This window comes from Telopea speciosissima, chromosome 7 (genome assembly GCF_018873765.1).
Source record: "Telopea speciosissima isolate NSW1024214 ecotype Mountain lineage chromosome 7, Tspe_v1, whole genome shotgun sequence".
Classification (NCBI taxonomy): domain Eukaryota; kingdom Viridiplantae; phylum Streptophyta; class Magnoliopsida; order Proteales; family Proteaceae; genus Telopea; species Telopea speciosissima.
The window spans coordinates 30451281-30476727 of NC_057922.1; the positions used below are offsets into that span (position 1 = coordinate 30451281).

Here is a 25447-nt window from a genome sequence, read left to right on the forward strand (position 1 = left end):
TTTAAGCACTTATGTTCCAAAAATATTTGATTACAAGAGCACTTAAAGAATTGGGAAGACCCTTCCTTTCTGCAACACACTACCGAATTCCACTGTACCCTTTGATTACACTGTGAACAAAAAAATTTTGAAGTCACTAACTCCAATTTTCCAACTCCATTTTTGTATGTTGCTATTCAGTACGCATTGTTTGGTTCTATCTTGACTTTTGGCGCAATGATTGGTGCAATCACAAGTGGGGTAATTGCTGATTCGATCGGCCGGAAAGGGGTAATCAGATGGAAATTTCGATAACATTTATCGCAACAAGCATAACCCTGTATAGGTCAATAGTGTAATCAACAAACATATCCCATCCTATTCTTAGAAACTATGGTTTTGTTTAAGCAGGCAATGAGAGTGTCAGACGCTTTTTGCGTTGCAGGTTGGCTTGCCATCTACTTTGCCAAGGTTAGTCTCATTTCAAGTTCTCCAATCCTTTTACTTTTGAAGTCTTAAATATCATTTCCCAAAAATATAACTATGCTTTTCCTCCCCTGCATTTCTTGATTCTTATAAAGGGACCTGTGTCACTTGATATTGGAAGATTGTCAATGGGATATGGAATGGGAGTCTTTTCCTATGTGGTATACTTGCTTAACCTTTAGCTAATGATGCATTAAGCACAGTCAATAGTTGCTGCATATTTACAGAAGTTTTTAACTCAAAATGGATGTACAGGTACCAGTGTTCATATCTGAAATAGCACCTAAAAATCTTCGAGGAGGCTTGACAACAGCCAATCAGGTTAACAGAACCCTGGCACAGTTTTGCTAGCTCATATTATATAGATACATACACCTACATGCAATGTTGCAAGAAACACATTGTTTCAAAACATTTATTTATGTCTAATCTTCTTCAATCCTCAAATGTGTTTATTTCACTGATTTCAATCCTCAAATATGTGTCTTTCACTGATTTAGGAAAAATCAAGGATCATATGAACTTACTTTATACCGAATCTGCAGCTTTTGATCTGCAGTGGAGTGTCTCTTTCCTTCATTATAGGGACAGTTCTATCATGGCGAACCTTGGCTCTAACTGGTAAAATTCATCACTTTAGCTTAATTATGTATCCTATTATTCAGTTACATTTAATGACATGGAGATATACATATTCGTGCAAAAATGTAAAACTAAAGAACCTCAAATGGACCTATTTTCTGGAAGGACTGACAGGTTGTATTGTTGCAGGACTTATCCCTTGTTTTATCCTGCTTTTGGGTCTTTTCTTCATTCCAGAGTCTCCAAGATGGCTTGTAAGTAACTTCAGTTTGTAAAATTACTTTTACACATTCTAATAAAAACAATAAAGAAAATGATGTACCCCAGTACATACTTGATCTTGATGGCAGGAAAAGAGGGGACGCCATGAAGAATTTGTTGCTGCTCTACAGAAACTTCGTGGCAAGGATGCCGACATTTCTAAAGAAGCAGCTGAAATCAAAGTACTTATGAACCCCAATATATTAATACTTTGAGAATGTAAAGTAACATTTACAGCAAATAAATGTGATGAGGTACCATATGTTTGCTTTGCAGGAATATATAGAAACTCTTGAAAATCTCCCTAAAGCCACAATGCTGGACTTGTTCCAAAGAAGATACTTGTGTTCGGTCATGGTATATGGTTCTTCTGTCTGACTGTTTTGTACTACTATCTGTAATCAGTTATTTGATGAAAGTGATCATTGATTTCATAAGTTTGGATGTTCAACTCTCTTCTCTCTGGATGATTAGATTGGATTCGGACTAATGGTCGCTCAACAATTTGGCGGAATCAATGGAGTTTGCTTTTACACGAGCCAAACTTTTGAATCTGCAGGTAAGAGGGCTTCTTTGAAATTATTCTTTCTGGATAAGAGATGTAAGTGGCTAACATGGCCAGGGTAAGAAGAGAAAGATTTCTGCATTTCATGCACATAGGCACCCAATGGTGCTTGTTGGTAGACCTGAACTACAGCTTCAAATTAACCTCCATACTCTTCCATCCTTCTGGAGTACGTACCTTTTCCAACCTGATTATGGGAAGCAACACTGGATCCATGGAAAACTGTCCATTACCATTTTTAGAGATGTTTCATAAAGGAAGTTTATTAAAGCAATTTTCTTTAAAATTTCCAGGTATAAAGATTGAATAAATATATGCTAATTGCAATTGAATCTGTAATCTTTCAGGATTTTCAGGCAATATTGGAACTATAACTTATGGTATTCTTCAGGTGTTCAGCTCTCTTTCTCTCGATGTCCTTGAAATTTGACATCTTTCTCTATGGGATTATTGATTTGGACAATCCTATTTTTCAGGTTATAGTAACTGCATTGGGTGCACTCTTAATGGATAGAGCTGGAAGAAGACCTCTTCTATTGGTAAGAAGTAATAGAAATTGTCTTGGGAAAACTTCTTTTATTGCACAAGTCCTTTTAATGGATGTGAGGTGTTGTTTCTTTCATTTTAGATTTCTGCTTCAGGGATGGTCTTGGGCTGTATACTTACTGGGACTTCCTTCTATCTAAAGGTAGTTTTGTCACCTGTCATTCTTGGTAACTTTACTGTCTCTCTGGTTTCCAATATATTGTCTTATGCTTGGGGATGCTTTTGTGAATTAGGCCCATGAATTGGCTTCCACAGTATCTCCTCTACTTGCTGTGGCAGGAATACTGGTAAGAAGAGAGAAACTAGCTATATCCACATACTACTCTAGTTAGAAAAGACTCATATTATTTCTTGCATCATAAAAACTGAACTCTTTTTATCTTTTTCTTTCTTGAGTTTTAATTTCACTCATGCTTGTTCAATGAGCTTAGGTGTACATAGGATTTTTCTCCATAGGAATGGGAGGAACCCCTTGGGTTATTATGTCTGAGGTAATTTAACATTTACATAAAACATTATTCTTGGCTACAATTTTTTTCTTTGCATTGGATCATGCCTCCTCAATCAGACAACTGCTTTTGTTGCAGATATTTCCTATAAATATTAAAGGAGTGGCAGGAAGCCTAGCAACACTGGTGAACTGGTTTGGAGCATGGGCAGTTTCTTATACTTTTAACTTTCTTATGAGCTGGAGCTCTTATGGTAAAGAGAAGTCATGAGTTTATATTTCTAGTGTTAGGGGAGATTGCTTTGTTGATTACTTGTAACAGCAGTTGGATTTACATGTTTCTGTGGCTCTGTGATTTTCAGGTACCTTCTACCTCTATGCAGCAATTAATGTTCTAGGTGTCCTGTTTATAGCTTTGTTTATACCTGAAACAAAGGGGCGAACCCTGGAACAAATTCAAGCTGCCATTAACAGTTCTTAGGGACAGGAACAACCATTGAAAGAAAGAGAGTTGGGAGTTTAGTGTTTTAGTTTTGGAATCTTCTCTATCTATAAATAAAAGAGAGCTAAAATGCAATTGAAAACATGTAATGTTACTGCAAGGAGAAAAGAGGAAAGAATTTGTTTCTACATTTTTTTTTTTGGGTGAAGAACAAGAAAGTTATATTACTAGGAAGATGGCAAATTGGTACATTGTTCATATATACAAGGAAGAGACTGTCTAGCAGCTTCCTTACCTTTTGATCTCAACCAGGTTACAATTCTGTCATTAGTGATATGTCGTAATTGGATATCCTTTGTCATGTTCGAAATCTGCAAAAAAAGGGTTAGAAGCTCATATGGCCAAGGAGAATGGCATGGAGTTAGAAGAAGTCCAGTCAGAGGGTTATCTGAAACCCAAACTTCTTTCACCAAATGCCAAAGGCCCAACCAAAAGCGTTTAGGTCTTTGGAGTCAACCCCTGCCCATAACAAAACAGGAAATTCTAAAGTAGGTAAATCATGCATAGAAGATAGAAGTAAATCTTCCTCATTAGAGTCATTTACACAAAGGGATGAAATTGGAGTAGGGGAGATATGAAGATCCTGTAACCATTTAGTAACCTTTCGCAATAAGATGAGAGGGTTAGGTTTAATAGATTTAAAACATAAATTGTTTCTAGTATCTCAAATAAAGTAGTAAGTTAAAATGAGCACAAAAAAAAACTAATAGAGGGTGGATTTGTCAAGCCTTCAAAAGAGAAGAGTGGATATGCGGAACCATTCCATTGAAGGGTGGGTGAGAAACTCAGTTCACAAACCCAAAGGACCAGCTGCCCAGATATGTTTAACCCAATCACATGAGAAAATGATATGCCAGAGGGTCTTATTACAAATGTCACAGAGAGCACAAGTGGGATCGATCTGAATCCACTTCGAAACAATATCCTTAACTGGAATCCCTGCATCTACATCCTAAGTTTAAAATGTTTTTTGGTGTGTATTAAATGCAGGGATTCCAATTAAGTTTCCAAAAAAAAATTCCACTAACTGAAAGTAGCAAAATCACGTGTAGTGGAAATAGAGTTAAGAAAGTTAGCTGCTCTTTTAGTACTGAACCGGCCATCCTTAGCTAGAGTACACCACCAAGAGTCATGAGAATCAGAGGTAGGAATGAGTGAAATGGTCTGTGCAAGGGCAGGGACAGAATGTTTGAGCCGATCACAATCCCAATTGAGGTTGTTAGAAAAAAATAGACACACTTTTTCTGGGTAAAGTCGATGGGAGGAGTCCACATGGATAGTGTACCTGAAGATGGACGGGATCCAGGGATCAGTCCAGAAATAGGTATCCCTACCATTTCCAATTTTCCTAAGGCTAAAGAACTTTAAAAAACCAATAATTTTAGTAATACTATTCCAGGTCCAAGAATCCTTTTCAGAGACAGTTTTGGGGTTAAAAAGAGAAGTGTAAGGGAAATGGTAGGCTTTAAGCACTTGGGCCCATAAGGCATTTTCATTAGTCAAAAGTCTTCACCCAAGTTTTAAAAGAAAAGCACTATTTCGAGTCCTGGCTCTTCTAAACCCAAGCCCTCCTGCGGAAAAAGAGCGATAAAATTTTTTCCAAGAGATAAGATAGATTTTCCTCTGATTCTCAGAACCCCCATTTAAAAAATTATGACAAATAGAATCAATTTTTCTACAGATGTTATTAAGAAAATAAAAGCAGTTCATAAGATAAGCAGGCAGAGAGCCAAGCACAGAATTAATAAGAACACCCTACAAAAGAGAAAAAGTTAGATTTCCATGAAGAAAGTCTATTATCAATTCTAGTACCAAGAGGGGAGAGACTTTTAGATCTTGATCTAAGGGGAAATAAATTAGTTCCAAGGTAGGCAGTCTCTTTTTTCATATCATAAATGCCCAAAATAGAGCGACGCCGAGTCCGACCAGATGTAGAAATATTTCTACTAAAATGGATCCCACTTTGGGTTCTTCAATGGTTCTAGGGGTATTCAACAGGGATGTCCTCTTAGCCCCTACCTTTTTATCTCCGGCATGGAAATGCTTTCGCGCTTCATGACTGCTTATAGGAAGTTGAACTTGTTCCAAGAGATTAGGGTTGCTTGAAGTGCTCCTGAGATTTCTCATCTGTTATTTGTTGATAATATTCTCATTTTTGCAGAGCTTTGCCTGAGGATCTCCTGACTATTAAGGCAATCCTTAATTTATTTTCTGATCTCTCTAGATAGGAGATAAAATTTGTTTCTACATTTTTCATCATTTTGCACTGGCTTATGAATGACATAAGGGCTAGGGGATGATTTTCTAGTTTTCCTTCAACCACGGTCAAGGGGATGATTTTTTGGTTTTCCCTAAGCCACAGTCAAGGGGATGATTTTTTTGTTTTCCTTCAGCCACGATCAAGGGAGATTCCTTTGACAGACGTGTTCGGATGGTGTGCAGGGATGGACATTTACAATGTTAGATGGGTGTACTTTTCCTGCACCTAATGGTGCAAGAAAACATTCTCCTATGGGCTAGCATCTTCAACTAAAATGTGTTACGCTTAGAAAATTTCCCACATCTGAGAATGGACTTTCAATTATTCCATTTTGCTCCCTTTCCGTTTGTAGATATTCCTTATTGAGGTGAAGGGAGCAGTGGGAAGCTTGGTAATGGTCGTTTATACTCTATTTTCGGTCAATAAAGAAATAGATCGAAATCTATTTCAGTCAAGACTGACTTGTTAGTTAGTGATTGAAAAAGGGTCAGTGACCAAAAACAGCCAGTGACTAACAAAACAGTTAGAAAACGGTCAATGATCGAAAACAGTCAATGACAAAAAATGGCCAATGATCGAAAACGGCCAATGACCAAAAATGGTTAATGACTGAAAACGGTCAAAGATTGACCGATTAGCAGTGACCGATTAACGGTCAATGATCGGTAAACAATCACCAGGGTGGTTATAACCAATTTCAAATAAATGGGAGTTGTGAAATTACTTTTTTTTTGTTAATAAAAGTTGTGAAAGTACCTGATGACTATAGAAATCACCAAAACTGTCAAGGATGCCTATAAATAGAGAAATCCAAACCACAGCAAGGCATCCAACAAATCAATCAAACAAATCTTTATTTTTCTTTTCTAGAAGTAGTGTAATGTAGATTTTCATCCATTTATATGTCTTTTGGCTTGCGTCAAAAGACATCCATTACATCAAGTTGCAAGCTTCAACAGTTTCCGACTGGGAGAGTTGTGAAGACTTCAACAAATTCATTTCTATGTTAAAGTAAGTAATTCGATTTCTCCTTCTACTTCTTGGCATTGCAATTTTTGCATTTTTAAAACTCTTTGGATTACCAAGACATTGGTAGAATCTATCTTCACCTGAAGCACAATTATAATAGTTTCCTCAACCAATAACGGTCTCCAGACCGAAGAAGAAATTTGGAGAAAACAATGGTCACATTGGTGAACCGGTTCAGTTCTTGGGTTTCCTGAAGTAAACCCAAAGATTGCCTTAAATTCTTTTCATCCGTCCATTTTTCTTCCAAAAATGCTCTTTCATGCATTCTTACTGGCTGCAGATGCGATAGAACTCATCACCTAACCGTGGGTGTAGCGTACACATACAAGTAGTAGATCCGATCTCCTTGAGACCGAGATGCTTGGATGGACCAGGGGTGTTACCTAGGCCCAATTCAAAGTCTAGTGGCCAAGCCCAATGCCACCTAGCTGGACCTCAGTTTTATATTACAACCAGAACCCAACTCAAGCAACATATTTTCCATTTTAAAGATTTGGGCCACTGCAAAAGATGAGAATAACAAGAAAGAAGGAATTTTCAAAGATTTAGCCCTTCAGATAAAGATGAGGGCGACCTCAAATAATCATCTAACTATAAAGCTTCAGCATTTCATTTCCAGCATACTTTCTCATCTGCAAGAACTCTGTTTTTGCCATTTCAAAAGGCTGTATTAGCCAGTTCAATCCAGAAAGCCAATACTCCCTCCTCTGTCATTCAATGCAAGATGTTTATGTCTATAGAAATGAATCCTATGCACGATGCAGAAAATACAACGTAACAAAAAGAAAAACGATCAAGCAATCACGATGCAAGAATATATGTGGTTCAACAAGTTGCCCACGTCTACGGAGAGATGAGGCAGTGAAGAATGGGTATATGCTCTCTTCTTCACGCCTCTTTGTGTTTACAAAAAATTATCGTAACCATAATAACCCCCATCGCTAATAAATTATAGGGAAAATAAGGTGATTCAATTTCCAAAACTACCCTAAAGCCCCACGGGCTTTTAAGTTTTAAGGGCCCTTCGGAGACAGCCCACAACTTAAACTACAGAATACACAAGACATCAACCCTCAATATTGTTGCCAATCGTGTACTTCCCCCCCATCAGAAAAAAGTTTGAGACAAGTTAAAAAGTTTTTTTGTTTTTTGAGGACAACTTGAATTCAGCCTGTGAGACCTCTTAGCTATTTGATCTATCAACCCAAATCCAACCTCAAAACCAAATAACCTGGCCCAATTTTGGAGGGGTAACCACGGAAAGGCCTAAAACCAGACCAAAGGATAAAGTTCTCTCCCTCCTTTGAAATGACTTCCTTACCCTATAAAGTCCCCCCCCCCCTTTGAATGACTCCTTTACCCTATAAAGGGGGGAAGAGAGAGATAGACACATAGGCTGCCAACATTCGATATACCACTAGCATACTCAACCTTTTCCCTAATAAATGTTATAAGAGTTTGTAAACTTTGTTTTCTATGACAACTTGCCTTGTGGTAATGATGAATTAGTCTACATGAAGAGAACCTCAGCTTCACATAAAGTTCCATAAAATTAGTTTAGAAGTGTTATAAAATTGAGTTCAAACATCACAATGATAAAAGGACAGTTTTTCTTCACGTCGTGGAAAAAGAATCTCTTAATCATGGGTTCTAGTAGTTGGGTGGGACTTCTGGAATAGTATAAAAAAGATATTTTAAATTTCGTATAATATAATAGAAATAGAGGGAATAAGGACACCCCACTAACTAGATTATCTCCACCGATGATGAAGAAAAACTTTTTTCAAAGGAATATCAAAATTATACTTGTTCTCCATTCCATGAAAATGATATTCTAATCTCATGAAACTCTATACTCACATTTCTCACTACATTTTTTGTTTCAAGATAAAATTTTGATGACCCATGACATATTGTAGGGGCCTCTATTCTTTAAAACAAAAGTCAACATCCTTAATGGAACAGTCAAACTTCAAAATGATGTTTCTAATTAAGGAGCTCTAATAGAAGTTGAGGTTCACAACGAATGAAGAAGTGGATACAAGAGAGTGCTTTGGCATCACAAGAAAATAATGAACTTTTATTGTTACCAATATGTATTGTTTAGTATTGTATAAACAAAAAGTCAAATTTATATTTTTAATGGAAAAATCAATTAGTTTTTAATGAAAAAAAAAAAGTCAATTAATTCTTAATGGAAAAAGTCAGTCTACGTGAGAATAAAGGAAGAGATGAAATAGGCGCCACCTTCACGTTTAAAATGAGTCTTTCAAATCATATTTTTTGGGGGGGATAACTTGAATTTATGCGGTTCAAATCATATTCTGTCTTCCCTTCCAAGCCCTTTGATGGACGCCACAAACCCTCTGATGGGGTGGACCTTAATTTACTTTCAAGTTCATTCATTATTTGTCATTCAATCTTAATTTAACATTGGATCACATCAAACTAGAATTATGTTCATAATACTTCAATCATGCTAACATATCATATAATCCATTTTGTTTAAAATATATAACGCGAGGAGTTGAATCAATTTTAAAACATACATAATGGACTAAACATGAAATGCCATTATTAAAAAAAATGGCGAAATGACAGAATTCCATTCACATTGTGTCTCTACTATGTTTGACAACTAAAATCTCCAACTTTTGGAGTCACTTGATCAAATAGACCCTTACATGACAATTCATACACATTAAACACTTCTTCAGGTGGCCCAAACCTAATAGGCAAGATCCCTCACAATTCCAATTCATTAGTTTGATGGTCATCCGGTCTACTACCATCATGATCCGGTTGACCGAATCTTGTTTTCATGATCTAGTCCTTCGATCTTTGCTTTCTCAACGTCCCGTATTTCTCTTGTTCGAACTCTGATTGTCCCAATTCTTTTTCCGTTAGAAAGGTAATTCAATTATCTTCACTTTTCATATTTCGTGCTTTCCAAAATTCTAACTAGAATATTATCTAAAAACCACGTGAAATTGTTGTTTCACCCCAAACTATATAACTGACAGTTCCAACACTCTATTGTTTCACCAGAAAAAACAAAAAAAACATTTTATTGTGGACCATTAGTAGGTTCCAAATAACTCACTTTAGGTCTTTCGTAAATGCATTAGGTCCTCTAAGCCATTTATCATCAACAATCTCATTAATTCACATTTTCCAACACAATAACAACAAGGTCCATATTGACCTACAATTGTCAAAACATGGATCATCTGCACGTACGGGCAGGTGAACGTATATCTCAGAGCCAATCACATGTTTATTTTGTTTTCATAATTATCCTTCATTCCCTTGTAAATGGCAAAAATAGAACAAGCGGTTGCCTCTCACATGTACGTGCACATGAACCGATCTCTAATTGTCAACCCAACGCAAGTTAGATTTGATCAAAAGCAACCGTGTAGTACCTATTAATCATAAACAATACTAAATTAATCATTTTTTTGGGTATGGTGTATAACAACGGGGGCTTGGTTTTAGATGAGTCACAAAGGGGAGGGTAGGATCGCAACGATGGGTTGGGGTTGGGTGATGGAGCTCAAGGCGGGGTGGGGGTGATTGAGAAGAGATGGTTTAGGGTTCTCTGAACGATCTGGGTTTCTTTTTTTGCCCTTTCTCCAATTTGTTTAGATATATATATTTTTAGATAGTGCTGGCCCACCCTTAGATTTATACTTCCTTTAAACAGACAAGGAGATGGGTTTTGAAAACTTTTAATGGCAAATCATCTTGTGATATTTTTGATAAGTTGGTTTTCGGTGTTGTCATTCATCATTTATGGTGAAAAATAAATAAAAGCAAATAGTCGTCATCGTCACGTTTCTGGATTTGGAAGCCATTAATAGAAATAGAATTCTCCCCAATTGTTCTGTATACGATTCTTGGAATCTTTTGCTTATTTCTCCTCCTAGTTTTTTTTTGGTGGGAAGAAAGAGGAAATTCAGAGAGTCGAACACATGACCTCTGGCGTCTTACAATCAGACCAACAGCTGGCAGTGCCATCTGAGCTAAACGCTCAGCCCCTTCTCCCCCCCCCCCCCCCCCAGTTTTTTTGACATATCATCCTTAAAATATTTGTTTCTGGTGTTTTGATGTATCCCTCCTTTTTTATAGTTGTCCCCCCCCCCCCCCTCCCCTCTCTTTTTTTTGATAGGTACAGTTTTTTCATGGAAACCTTCATTTATTTTAGATATATCGTTCTCTTGATAGTTGTTTTTTTCTTCTTCTTTAGCTTGGGCTTTTCCCTTTGGTTAGTCTTTGTGGCTCTTATGTTGTATTTGTTTTTCCGTTTTTCTTTTAATATAATTTTACATTCATAAAAAAAAAATGTATAGATATTTTGTTACATTGATGGGTATAAATACACAAAAGTGCCATCTATTGTGGTTAATCTAAACAAAAAACTCAATACATTAAACGAAAGAAATAGAGAACTATAAAAAATAGGAAAAGGTTTTGTGCACTGTCATACCTTCAATCATCGAATAAGATTGAAGGATTGTATATTGTACACGGTGATACCCATCCAATGGTTAAAAACATGACCAGACACAAAACCTTTTCCCCTAGAAATATTTACAGAATATTTTCACCTAACAATCTGAAGAAGATATAAGAATAGGTGCGATAGAGACTGGACCGGTGAGATAAGCTGTTGCATTGCAATACTGTAAAAACAAAGCTGATAATATGGTTTAGCCATCGACAAAGGACCTTTTTGAGGCCCCGCTCATTTGTGGCAAAATTATCTGCTCCATTTCCTGTCCGCTCCATTTCCCCAAGTGCCTCTAATAGAGGGGGGGTAGACCCCACCCGGGCAGTGTGGTTGGGCAGGGGGTAGGATGGTCATTTCTACCTCCTATTTGAGGAACTTGGGGAAATGGAGCTGCCTGTGAAATGGAGCCGTTAATGATCCACAAATGGTAATTAAAAAAGGTTCATATTGACAATTTGACATCCCTCACGTTAGGGGTGTCAAAATTGAAATCGAATTGGGTAAACCAGCCCGAATTGAACCGAAATGGCCCAGATCGAATTACACCGACTTCTTGGACAGGTTTCAGATTGGGGTATTACGATCCTAAAACAGAATCGAACCACATTGAAAACTGAAAGAACTCGAAACTAAAACAAAATCGGCTCAAAACCCAGACCGAAACCAAAGCCAAATCGATCTACCCTGATAACAAATTGATAACACTCTGAAGCCCATTAAAAAAATCAGAATTTTCCATAGTTTTGAATAAATATGTATGTTAAACCGAATCTAAACTAGGCTAAAACCGAAGCCGACCCTGAAACCGAACTTTTTTTAATTGGTTTGGTTTTAGATTCACCATTCTCACACCAAAACCGACTCAACCTGAAACAAAACTACCCTGAACTGACCGATTGGCATCCCTATCTCAAGGTGTCAAATAGTTTGTAATACCCCTTATTTTTTTGTCCTTTTAGTATGAGATATTTTTTTTTCAATGAAAATAATAGTGTCATTTCATATGTATAATCCTAAAAATATACTTGACAATGTTACATTTTGATAATGATATAATGATAGATAAATGACAGACTTTGAATATAATGAAAGGCTAGAAACAAAGGCTTCTATCTCACGCCGGCAAGGAAGTTCTTCTTAAATCGATTGCAGTGTCAATGAACACATATGCAGAGTCTCATTTCAAACTACCATCTCTCACCATTCTAAGCTAAGGAAGGCAACAACTCAATTCTACTGAGGGAATAAGGAAGGGAAGAACATATGATGGGTGTCTTGGCAATGACTTTGTAAATCAAAGGAGAAGGGAGGTCTTGGCTTCCGGGACCTGCAATTTAAAACAAGGCGTTGTTAGGGAAGCTTGCTTGGAAGCTGTGGCAATTTCCTCATTCACCTTTAGCGGTGTTTATGAAACAGTTCTACTATCCCTACACAGAGTTTTTAAATGCTAGCCTAGGTTCCAGTCCTTCCTGGGTGTGGCGAAGCATAATTGAGGGAAGGAAGATCATCCTAGATGGTTTGGTTTGGAGCGTAGGAGATGTAGAGAGCATAAATATCTGGGAGGACTGCTGGCTTCAAGCAAATCATGATTTCAAAATTCAGCATAGGGAATTCCAAAATCAGAATCTGGTTTGGGTCTCACACCTTATTGATTCTCATAATCGGGTTTGGAAAAGGGACCTTATCTCCTCGTCATTTCATCCTAATGACTCCTCTGTCATCCTCAACATAAAATTAAGTATCTTCTCTCAGCCAGACATCAAAGTGTGGAGAGGTTCAAAGAATGGAGTTTATACTGCCAAAGCAGGCTACCACTTACTTGTGCAATCAAGTGGATCAGACTTAGAGCAATGAAGAGAGTCTAGCTTCAACGACAAGACCTTCTACAATCCCTGATGACATATGGAAAAGAATCTAGAAATGTGACACCCTACCTAAGATCAGAAATTATCTTTGGAGGGCTTGTGCTAACGGATTACCTACGGGGGCTGGTCTTGTTCGATGTAATATCCCTCTTGATCCAATGTGTTGCCAGTGTGGAGCTGAAGTGGAGACAACAAGTCATATCCTTTTGGACTGCCCTGTCACGCGAGCAGTGTGGTATGGATCTTCACTAGCTTTTACTCCCCCACAGTCTCCACAAATTTCAGATTTTATTCAACATTGGGGTACCTTCTTTTCTCACAACAAACAGTTAGGCAAAGAGGTTTCTGGTTTAGCCTCCTTCATCTGTCGGGCTCTCTAGAGATCCAAAAACGAAGTGCAGTTTGATGGTATCAAGTGCTCTCCTGTGGAAGTCATAAAGCTTGCTGAACATCATTTTAAAGAATTCAAGGAAGCCACAAGTAAAATTCCTAGCAAGAAGTGTTATAACCGGATTATGGGTTGAACAATATAAAAGTATAAGCAACAGTGCGAAATATAAATGCAAATAACCAAACAAATATACTTACTTGTAACTTGCAGAATATCGTCCAAGGAGACAAAAATTGGATCGAATTGTATCTACATGACACTCTCCTTAAGATTTTTAATCGCCCCTTATTAGTACAGACCGGGTACTGTGCGATTATACCTCCAAGATGAAACGATCCACTAATCACTAAAGGCAGCACTCCCAAAGTGATTACAAAAGGGGTCCAAAAGCTACACCCATATATATACAAGGATGCCTGTATACATACAGACTCACCCCTTAGAGCGAACAGAAGGAGGGTATCTAGCTTTTGTGCTTCTGGAGACATAACTGTGGAAGTGACTATACAGATACAGGCATCCCTGAATACGTACAAATTTGATTGTATCCACATGTGTCTGTACATGTATCCAGTTGGTGCCTCTACGTTAAGGTGTGTGTCTATTTGGAGGATAAAAACTTAAATAAAAATATATATGTAAGACCTCAACCACATCCACACCCGACCTCGACACGCTCGTGTGTGAAAAGCACCCTGGACCCCAACCTCACACATGAGAGAAGGGAGACTTCTCTTGAAACCTTATGTCCCTTAAGGACTCATGAATACTTATATAAAAGTTCACCTCTTTGAAGCTAAGCAATGTGGGACTAAAAAGAAGTAGATTCTCATATCCATTGCTTGCTTGTATCTCCAACATAACAAGTGAAAATTCAAAACAATGAATAGAAGGGAAACAAAAATGAGGGAAACAAAAAGTAGTACAAAAGTATGTGATTTTGAATCATTTGAATTAAAAAATCCAACAAGTAGCCTCTTAATGAGGTAAGGCAGACGACATGGTCACCTCCAAAGCCTAGTTTCTACAAACCAAATTTTGATGCCTCCTTAGTAAGGAAGAAGGGTGGCCTTGGATATGTGGTTCGAAAAGAAAGAGGTGAGCCGGTTGTTTGAGTTAAAATAATACCGCAAGCGTACGGGTCAATCGTAGCTACGGGTCGAACACGAGGAGATATACGCCACTTTATTTAACTAACTTAAAAGTAATGCAAAGTGAACCAAATTAAAGTGTTAAATTAAACTAATTAAATTAATGAAAATTAATGCGTCCTAACTCATAAGCATCTAACAAAATTAAGGGATTAAATTGGCATCCTAACACATGAGCATCTAACCTATCAGACTAACGCAAATTGAAAGGAATAATAAAAACGCAGCCACACTTCATAATCACATAAAAAGAAATAAGGGAATAAAAGTGCATCCACATACCACAACCATATAAAAAAAATAAAAGAAATAGAGGGAGAAGAAGAAGAAGATAGAGAGAGATAGAGGAAAGGGAGAATGAGATTAAGGGTTTAGAGAATGAGATACCTTGATGTGCTTGAATACTTGAATAAACTCACCATGGCTTCCTCTTTTAAATCTCCATGTCTTGTCATCAACATAGGAACTTAGACTAGGAAGCTTTAAACTAAAACTATTACAACCATTAAACTAGACTTATGAAATCAAAACTAAGAACTTGAAATCAAAACTAAGAACTTAAGCCAAAAATAGGAAAAGAAGAGAAAATTTCACTAAGTGAATGAAGTAAAAATTACACTAAAAAACTGAATTAAAATTGAACTAAAAAACTGAACTAAAAAACTAACTTCTTACAACCCAAAGGGCAAGGGGTATTTATAGGGGGAAGAGAAGAGAAGAGAGAAGAGGGAAGTGTAGGAGAAATATTCCTAAGAAAAGAGAATATTCTCTTCTCCTTCCTCTTTTACAATGCCTTGAATCCTAAGAAAAAGAAAAAATAGAAAGAAGAAGAAGAGAATATTGTTTACATAGGCCTTCTATTTCTAGAAAAGTAAACTTCCAATTCTAACAAGTGCTTCCTTTTCTTTGTAGATATCTTCTCCAAGCAATAAAATCAAAACATCTTTGATTTTTCAACTTTCCATAGGTGAGATAATATCTTTCAAAAATAAATCTATCCCAAGTAGAATTTCAGAAGTGCCCTTGAGAAGTTGGAGGAGAGAGAGAATAAGGGTGATGACTAGGATTCCTTCAAGAATAAATAAAATACCCATTCTGTCCTTCAGGAAACGTGGAGCATGGGGTGCTTATATAGGCCTCACCATTGTGTTCCTTGCGAAGAATCACCCAAAATAGACCCAAATTTCGTCCAATTTGGAGTTCGGGAGCCCAAGATATCTCAAGTTGAAGTTGGACTGTCCAGAGCCCTCCAAATGGAATCTTTCGGGTACAAGAAATATAACTTCTAATAATTCCGTTAAGGCCCCTGCAATCTGAACTTTCGTTTCACTTTATCCCCAACCGACTGTCAATAATTACAAATAAACCCCTATAGACCATTTTCTTCGTTACGGAAACATCCGTAACTTCTTTGTTTCAACTCGGAATCATGTGCCGTTTGAACCGTTGCAAAGCCGACTCGATGGGCTATACATCCAAGCCATTAACACCTTTAAACACCTTAAAAACATTTCCTTAGCATCATCTCCTCCATTTTCACAAGAATTCACATAAAACCTGAAAAGCATAAGAAAGCACCGAGTAACTCTGTCCAATATGGTAAAATGTATGCTTTATGCCCTAAGATTTCACACATAAATGTACTCATCAGATTCCCCCACACTTGAACGTTACTTGTCCTCAAGTAAAGCAAAAGAAAAACTAATCTAGAATGCAGAAAATCCTAACTCACTTTCGTAGGAATCACAGTTGCATTTAGCATGTGCAACAAGCCTTTGAACCCCTAGGTTACCCCTAGTGGATGAGTTGTGTCTCGTGGGTGTTTGCAGTGAATATACACCCAAAATTCAATTGTAAATGAATGCTGTAAATTTTAATCATAGCATAAGTAGGACAGTGTACATAATCCCAAAAAGTGTTCAACTAAAGATCAAGGAGCCAAAGGTTCCCCCACACTTGAATTTTATCACCCCACATCAATTCAAGTAACAAGTATGCATCAAGTTCAAGGGATCTCCTCATATTTTCTGAACACTACTCACCTTCAAGTAAACCCCCCATAGCATCGATGGAACCAAAGACTTAGGCATTGAGTATTGTTGACCATACTTTTTTTTTTCAGGCTTTAAGGCAAAAGTTTTTTTCTTTCTCAACCACAAACTCTATTTCTACTCCACTACTATTCTCTGAATGACATGGTGGAGCATACACCAAACACCCAAATACTTGGTAGCTTCGCTTTTTGCATATATCCATAAGACATTGAGACATTGATGCAAGAGTTTTTTTTTTTTTTTTTGAGTTTCCTTCCAAGGAATTTCGATCAAGTCACCCTGCTTCATGAGGCACAGTGCCCTGTCTAGTCCCAAGGAATTCCACTTTCTTTTCTATTCCTTGTTTTTTTCTTTTTTTCTTTTTTTCATTCACTTCCACTTTCATGCCTTGCCTTGCCACAAACAAATTGGTCTCAACTACTAGCCAAAAGATCAAAGGGTCCATAAAACACATAGAGGAATCTAGCCATCAAATGAAATAACGCTCATATTTTTCAATTCAATCCCTCTCACCGGATACAAACCAATTACCGTTCTTGAAAAGGGATTTTTTATTATTTCGCATGCTAGGATACTTAATTCCCTCTTTCTCTCGCTTTGCAATCAAAGAGACATATGCATAAAACCAAACTATTGTCACAATCAAAATTTACCAATTAAGCCCAACATCCCCCCCACACTTAATTCATGCAGTGTCCTCAATGCATGCATAACAGAAAGAATAAGGACAAGGGAGGAGATGAAGGGGCTTACCGGATATAATCAACAAAGTGGATCATGAAGAGTCATGAGCTCTACAAAAAGTGCTAGGAGTAGCAACAGAAATCTCAATCCATGGCCAGTAAATGGAGAAATAGCTTCAGACCCAGAAAACACTCGACCATGAATTTTAGTAAAGCGAGAAATAATATGGAAGTTAAGCACAATTGAGAAATATTCAATAGAAAAATCTATCCTCATGGGACAGTGGAAAATGAAGGCATTAAAACTCAGGCCATAAATTCGTCCCTCCTCTCCCGTTTGCAATGTAGAACACCTATCATTCTTTGAAAAACCAATCAAAAACGGATCACAATAAGCATAAAAAGGATTATGAATAACCTCATCTAAATAATCATAAAAAATTGGAGGTTTACTTAAATCAATCCTGGCAATACAACTATCCGCTCTTTGCATAACTTGGTTTGCCAAATAAGGATCATGGAAATATGCTTGAAAGGCATTATGACTAACATTGTCCTCCTCAATAAAATCATCAAACCTAGGAGGTTTGGACAAATCAACATGTGAGACAATGAAATCCTCAAAATGACAATTATCTAAGTTTTCCAAAGAGAGAGGGGGAGATCGAATTTCCTGGGTTTTTATGTTATCATGAAAATCTGATTCTAAATCAATAAAAACACTAGGCTCACTAAAATCAGAAATTTTAGGAAAAAGTTGGACTTCCCCAGGTAGCTCATCAAACCTCGCTTCACTAATATCTTTAGGAGACTCAATCTCAACAAATAAATTGTCATGAAAAGCATTTTGTTGGGAGTGACTCTCATTAACCTCAAATTGGGGTGGTGGACTTTCAATATCATTAAACTGGGGATGGGGCGGTTCAGGCTGACTAGGTAATGTACCCGTTTCCTCCTCTTGCACCATGGTTATCAGTTGAGAGAGTTGCTTCTCCATGGTATTTTGACTTGTTGTGAGAAGGTCTATGTATTTCTCAAGCTCATTCAGTCTGGCCTCCTCACCCATGTTTTGAAACTCAAGGGGTTGGTGATATGGTTTAAGGAGAGGTGGCCCATTGAGATTTAATGGAGGGTTGGGCATTGGAGGACCAAACTGACCATGATATTGAAAATTGGGTGGTCCAGCTTGGTTATTCCATTGATCCCACAAAAAATTGGGATGATCACTCCACCCCTGATTGTAAGTGCCAAAAGAATTGTATTGAAATTGAGGACTCACATTCTCATCACCATAGCTACCCCCATAAAGATTAGGGCATCCTTCCATAACATGGATTGTCTGGGGAAGTGACCAATCAAAATTTTCCGAAAGCCCATAGTTGGGTTGGGGAGCAAAATTATATTGGGGTGATGCAAAATTGTTCTCTATCTCACTATTTTTGGCTTCCCTAACTTGTTTAAACATTTCCTCCAAAATAATGGTTGCCTTAGCATAGGTCCATCTTTCCCCCAAAGTCTTATATGAAAGTGTATCTCCCATTATTCTAAATTAACCACCTATCCCAAATTGAGGTCTCCCATAAAAAAAAAGTTTAAAGAAAAATAAAAGACTAGAAAAAAAAAATACTAAAAACAAGAGGGAGCCCAAGGTAGATAATGCATCTATCCCTCGAAATCGAAACAATGGTTCCAAAGTGTAAGGTTGCCGTATAGGTTGACAACAAGGGAACCCGTATAGTCTTCACGAGCCACCTACGGGCGACTCCAAATGGATTCTGATGTAGGGTGGAGGACTACTATACGTTTATGTTTCCAAAACTCTCACCATGTTGCTTTCCAGTTATCAAGAGTGGTCACCTCCAAAGATAAGTCACATGCCAATCCAAACCACCCAACGAATCAAGGGGCACCAAGATTGGCTAGGTTTGGGCATATGAAGGACTTTAGATTGGGCGCACACTATTTGAAACAGAAGAGTAACAAGAAGAGGTTTTCAAAAACTTTTTTTTTTAAAAAAAAAAAAAAAAGAGGAGAAAGAGAAGAAACTAAAGCACTTCGAATTACTTAAAAATCAAAAAAATAAAGTGGTCAATAATCTCCCCGGCAACGGCGCCAAAAACTTGTTTGAGTTAAAATAATACCGCAAGCGTACGGGTCAATCGTAGCTACGGGTCGAACACGAGGAGATATACGCCACTTTATTTAACTAACTTAAAAGTAATGCAAAGTGAACCAAATTAAAGTGTTAAATTAAACTAATTAAATTAATGAAAATTAATGCGTCCTAACTCATAAGCATCTAACAAAATTAAGGGATTAAATTGGCATCCTAACACATGAGCATCTAACCTATCAGACTAACGCAAATTGAAAGGAATAATAAAAACGCAGCCACACTTCATAATCACATAAAAAGAAATAAGGGAATAAAAGTGCATCCACATACCACAACCATATAAAAAAAATAAAAGAAATAGAGGGAGAAGAAGAAGAAGATAGAGAGAGATAGAGGAAAGGGAGAATGAGATTAAGGGTTTAGAGAATGAGATACCTTGATGTGCTTGAATACTTGAATAAACTCACCATGGCTTCCTCTTCTAAATCTCCATGTCTTGTCATCAACATAGGAACTTAGACTAGGAAGCTTTAAACTAAAACTATTACAACCATTAAACTAGACTTATGAAATCAAAACTAAGAACTTGAAATCAAAACTAAGAACTTAAGCCAAAAATAGGAAAAGAAGAGAAAATTTCACTAAGTGAATGAAGTAAAAATTACACTAAAAAACTGAATTAAAATTGAACTAAAAAACTGAACTAAAAAACTAACTTCTTACAACCCAAAGGGCAAGGGGTATTTATAGGGGGAAGAGAAGAGAAGAGAGAAGAGGGAAGTGTAGGAGAAATATTCCCTAAGAAAAGAGAATATTCTCTTCTCCTTCCTCTTTTACAATGCCTTGAATCCTAAGAAAAAAGAAAAAAATAGAAAGAAGAAGAAGAGAATATTGTTTACATAGGCCTTCTATTTCAGAAAAGTAAACTTCCAATTCTAACAAGTCTTCCTTTTCTTTGTAGATATCTTCTCCAAGCAATAAAATCAAAACATCTTTGATTTTTCAACTTTCCATAGGTGAGATAATATCTTTCAAAAATAAATCTATCCCAAGTAGAATTTCAGAAGTGCCCTTGAGAAGTTGGAGGAGAGAGAGAATAAGGGTGATGACTAGGATTCCTTCAAGAATAAATAAAATACCCATTCTGTCCTTCAGGAAACGTGGAGCATGGGGTGCTTATATAGGCCTCACCATTGTGTTCCTTGCGAAGAATCACCCAAAATAGACCCAAATTTCGTCCAATTTGGAGTTCGGGAGCCCAAGATATCTCAAGTTGAAGTTGGACTGTCCAGAGCCCTCCAAATGGAATCTTTCGGGTACAAGAAATATAACTTCTAATAATTGCGTTAAGGCCCCTGCAATCTGAACTTTCGTTTCACTTTATCCCCAGCCGACTGTCAATAATTACAAATAAACCCCTATAGACCATTTTCTTCGTTACGGAAACATCCGTAACTTCTTTGTTTCAACTCGGAATCATGTGCCGTTTGAACCGTTGCAAAGCCGACTCGATGGGCTATACATCCAAGCCATTAACACCTTTAAACACCTTAAAAACATTTCCTTAGCATCATCTCCTCCATTTTCACAAGAATTCACATAAAACCTGAAAAGCATAAGAAAGCACCGAGTAACTCTGTCCAATATGGTAAAATGTATGCTTTATGCCCTAAGATTTCACACATAAATGTGCTCATCACCGGTGGTTGTTGTTTCTGTTCCAGCAAAGTTCTCTTCAATCCTACAGGACGAAGCTCTTGCTCTTCGCTCAGGGATTCTTATGGGAATTGCAGAGGGATTTGAAGCTATGGAAATGGAGTATGACAGCAAGGAATTAATCTCCTATCTCTTCCCCATCAGTATCTGTTCCCCCTTTGGATTCCATCCATATTGTAAAAGATATTTGACATTTGGCAAAATCTGTCTTTAGGGAAGTTTCGTTCTCTTTTAGTACACCAGGGAGACTAACAGCGTGGCTGACTCCCCGGCCAAGAAGGCTCTAGCTTGCGAAGGCGAGACAAGCTGGCCAATTTCCACTCTTTGATTGACTGAGCTCTGTCTCTCAGATTCCAGGCGTTCTTCTCGCAATATAAATAAATAAGTCTTCTTTCTACCAAAAAAAAAATAATAATAATAATAATGACACAATGATATGTCACTTTCAACTTATAAAATGAGCAATTGAAAGAAAATGTGAAGTTGCAAACAACTGCTGGCTCAATTGGTTGGTGGCTTGTTAGTTGAGTGCATCACCCCTAGAATAATTATAACCTCCAATTCGTAGGCACCTCCAATTCCTCTAATAGGGAGGGAATGGACCCCACCTTGGGTAGTGTTTTTGGGCAGGGGTAGGTGGTCATTTTCATCCCCATGTGAGGAATTAGAGAAATTGGAGGGGCAACGAATTAGAGGGGATAACGATTCATGACTCTCGGGAGATCAAGGGATCGACTCTCCTATATGGATCCGGCTCTTCTCGAGCAAACCCAATGCCCAAGAAATGCACAAACCAAATGACTTGAAAATCGAATAGGATCTATTCCACTCCTAGTCAATCAAAAACAATTGAGAATCAGAATCTGCAGGATCATATAAAACACAATAGAGAATCAGAATCTGCAGGATCATGCTCAACCGATTCAACTGATGCTATTCCGATTCTTGGAACACTGATTGGTACTACAATTGTAAACTTTGAAGATGACAGTCTAATGTGTTGGTAAGGGACCCTATCATGTAGTTGGTAATGTCTTCATCAGTTGATTCCCACCTTCATCTTGGGGTGGTTGGGTTTGGGACTTAAAAGGAAATGGAGGAAAAATTGTAAGCAGCTAATAAAAAAAACATTAAAAGAAATACACGTATTGACAGGAGGGTATTCATCCTTATCACATCTCTCTTCTCTCTCCTCATTATATATATGAATCCCTTGTAAGATGTGAATATAAGCCAAACTTTCCTTTAATAGTCTCTCTTCTCTATCCTTATTAAATATAGGGTGGATCTTCCGAATCCGGATCAGCTATCCACATTGGGATGGGTGGGGACAAATCTGAACCCTCCATGGGGGTGTGAGTAGCAGATCTGAACTCGGATCTTCCATCTATGTCTATTTCTCCTTCTTTTTTATTCTTTTATCTTAATTTTAATTAATTTTACACTCAAAAAAAATCTTTTTTTTTAGTTCTTTATTAACCCTCACCTTTTTAATATTCTATTCACTTAAATTGCACTCCCTTGCACCATTGGATAAGACTCGGAAAAAAAATTTCAACGATATATTACTCGTCAATTTTCGATACTCTATACGAAATTATTTCAAAAATGGAAAAATATGCATTTTCGAACCGATCCGAACCGATCCAGGCCCACCAAGCCATAAAGGCCGAGAGTCCTTCTCGGCCTTTATGGGGAGGGTGAGTCATCTCCTTCTTAATTCATACGTGAGAGGGAGGTACCTCTCTCCTTCTCTCTACTCTCATCACATCTCTTCACCCAAATCACATCTCTCCACCCATTTGTCCGTTAGCTTTTTACTCACCCCACATCTCTTCATCTTCACCCCTACCAATTCAGTAAATAGACAATCTTTTTAATCAACCCTTTTGACTCACTTAACACCACCAGGCTGTAACACTCACGGGAGAGCAAGCTTGATGGAAAAGGAGCCAGAAAGAACCCTGTTCATGAAAACGGATCAGTTCATCCTGTCATCTCCTCTAGAAAACAGGAGAAGAGAGAGAGAGAGAAAAAAGAAACAAGGAACCGGCGGAGGTCAAAGCAAACTCTTCCCCTAATCTTCTTTTCAAAGATCTTCCTTCCCCTTCTTTTCTTCTTTTCCTCTTTTCCTCTTTTCCTCTTTTCCTCTTTTCCCTTACCATCTCCTTTATTTTCTTTACGCAGGATAAAATAATAAATATCTCTCTCCTCCCTTGCTCCTCTCATCTCTTCTCCCACCTCCTTAATTCAACTATAAATAGGAGGGGAGGCAAGGGGGGTCTCACCTCTCTTAGATCCAGAATTACTTTGAGAATTTCATTTCTAAAAGAAAAAACTCTCCCCTCTCTCCCCTTTCTTGCTTGCACACTTTGGCCAAACCTCCTATTGTTTGCTTGTACACCTTGGTCGAACCCTTGCTTGCTTGCACACCTTGGTCGAACTTCTTTAAGAGAGGTTCTTATCTTTTTTTTGTTCTAAGCTTTGTTAATTAGCACTCCTTAGCCGAAGCTCTATCCGAGCGCCACCATCGAAGGTCCAGTTGATAGGCTGGAGTTCTACCCGCATCTCATCGGTGAATCCCGTAGTAGTGTGGAAACGCCGTCGCAATTCAGGTATTTTTTAACTTTACATTGGGTTTAATGTAAATCATTAAAGTACATGCTTTAGTGTAAATTAATATTTTTTATGTTGTTTTGCATGACATATTCATTCTAAATTTATTACATAAAATTATGATCCGACTGACTATGTCTACCCTCAGTTGTCGATCTGATCGATAGAAATAGGTTTTTGCCTATCATCGGTCATTGTTTGCTTTTTTGAGATTTTAACTTTTCGACTTTTACGCCGTCACATTTTCCTTAAAAGAAAACCTGTCGATCCCTGCATCGTCACGATATCCGTTTTCTGAAAAATATGTTCACCCCGTTTTGTCAGGCTTGGAACGTAAATGTAACTATATATGATTTTATTAAGATAACAATGCCAATTTTGCCTTCTAAGGGGCATTTTGGTAAATATGACAATTTTGTGTCAAATCTCATTTTCGACGTTATAATTTAATACGGTTTTATTCACATAAAAATACCAATTATGCTTTTCAGGGGTATTTTGTTAAAAATGATAATTGTGTCAAATCTCGTTTTCGACATTAGAATGTCTCACATATCTATATTTTAATCAAAGATTATAATTGAATATGGTTTTATTCAAATAAAATACCAATTCTGCCCTTGAATGGCATTTTGGTAATTATTGTCATTTAGAGATGATTGCACTTTAGATATTTGGAATATCTTATATATGTTTTTGTTAACATATTTAATCATGTTTAATAGCAGTAGTGATGCTTAAATGTGATTTTTCTATAATTCAGTCTTCTAGGGGTATTTTGATAATTATTGTCATTTTAGGCTAGTTGCCCTTTTAGTATTTGAAATATTTCATGTGCATGTTGATAATGTATTTAGTCATGTTTAAATCAATGTTGATGTTCAAACATGATTTTATTTGTATTTTATGCATTTATGCCCACCATGGGGTGCGTGTGTAATTATTTCCATTTTATGCTAGATTGTATTTTTGACATTAAGAATGTCTCATATATGATATTAATGATTTTAATCATGTTTTAAAATCATTGGCTTTATTCAAATAGTGGTTTGGAACTACGTTAGACCTAATCACTTTCAAAGGGCAACTCGTTTAAATCGAGTGCAGTCTCTGATTTAATGATTACTTATCTTAAGTTCTCTTATTATGCTAGATTGCATTTTTGACATTAGAAATGTCTTACATACATGTTTTAATATGCTTAGTTATATTTAATATCAATGGTGATGTTTAAATATGGTTTTCTTCACATGAGATGTTGATTATGCGCACCAGGGGGTGTTTGTGTAATTTTTATCAATTCATGATATTCTGTATTTTAGGTATTTTGAATGCCTTAAATTTATGCTTTTAATATATTTATTCATATTCCTATCAATGATGATATTTAAATGTGCATTTTCATACATTTCTATATTTATACCTTCCAGGGGCATTTTGGTAATTTATCATAATATGTTGGTTTGCATATATATTTAGTTTCTTATGATGTATGGTATATCAATCATAGGTTAACTTTGCATATTTTGAGAGAATCCAAGCATCTAACATGAAGGATCGACTCCTCCTGGCAAAGTGGGGTGCGTAAAACCTTCCCATGTTTGTAACCTAATCTCTTACCCATTCTTTGGCAAGATAATTTGGAATCAATCGTAGCCCCATCTTTTAATTGAGATTTGGGCTA

The 25447-nt window shown here is 37.1% G+C and overlaps 1 protein-coding gene across 3 annotated transcripts in view; it reads left to right on the forward strand.

Annotated features, from left to right (window-relative positions):
• Positions 1-25447, forward strand: part of LOC122667035 (sugar transporter ERD6-like 7) — a 43053-nt gene that overhangs the window by 680 nt on the left and 16926 nt on the right. The window contains exons 3-18 of one of the 3 annotated variants that reach the window (XM_043863204.1): positions 181-270; positions 391-450; positions 561-626; positions 721-786; positions 1011-1086; positions 1237-1301; positions 1398-1490; positions 1585-1665; positions 1783-1867; positions 2221-2264; positions 2350-2412; positions 2502-2561; positions 2653-2706; positions 2851-2910; positions 3007-3121; positions 3230-3363. In XM_043863204.1, the coding sequence (XP_043719139.1) occupies positions 181-270; positions 391-450; positions 561-626; positions 721-786; positions 1011-1086; positions 1237-1301; positions 1398-1490; positions 1585-1665; positions 1783-1867; positions 2221-2264; positions 2350-2412; positions 2502-2561; positions 2653-2706; positions 2851-2910; positions 3007-3121; positions 3230-3348 (1197 nt within the window). In that variant the 3' untranslated portion in view covers positions 3349-3363. Of the gene's footprint in view, positions 1-180; positions 271-390; positions 451-560; positions 627-720; positions 787-1010; positions 1087-1236; positions 1302-1397; positions 1491-1584; positions 1666-1782; positions 1868-2220; positions 2265-2349; positions 2413-2501; positions 2562-2652; positions 2707-2850; positions 2911-3006; positions 3122-3229; positions 3364-25447 lie in introns of those variants that run through there. The other 2 variants (XM_043863206.1, XM_043863205.1) reach the window with 2 other exon arrangements.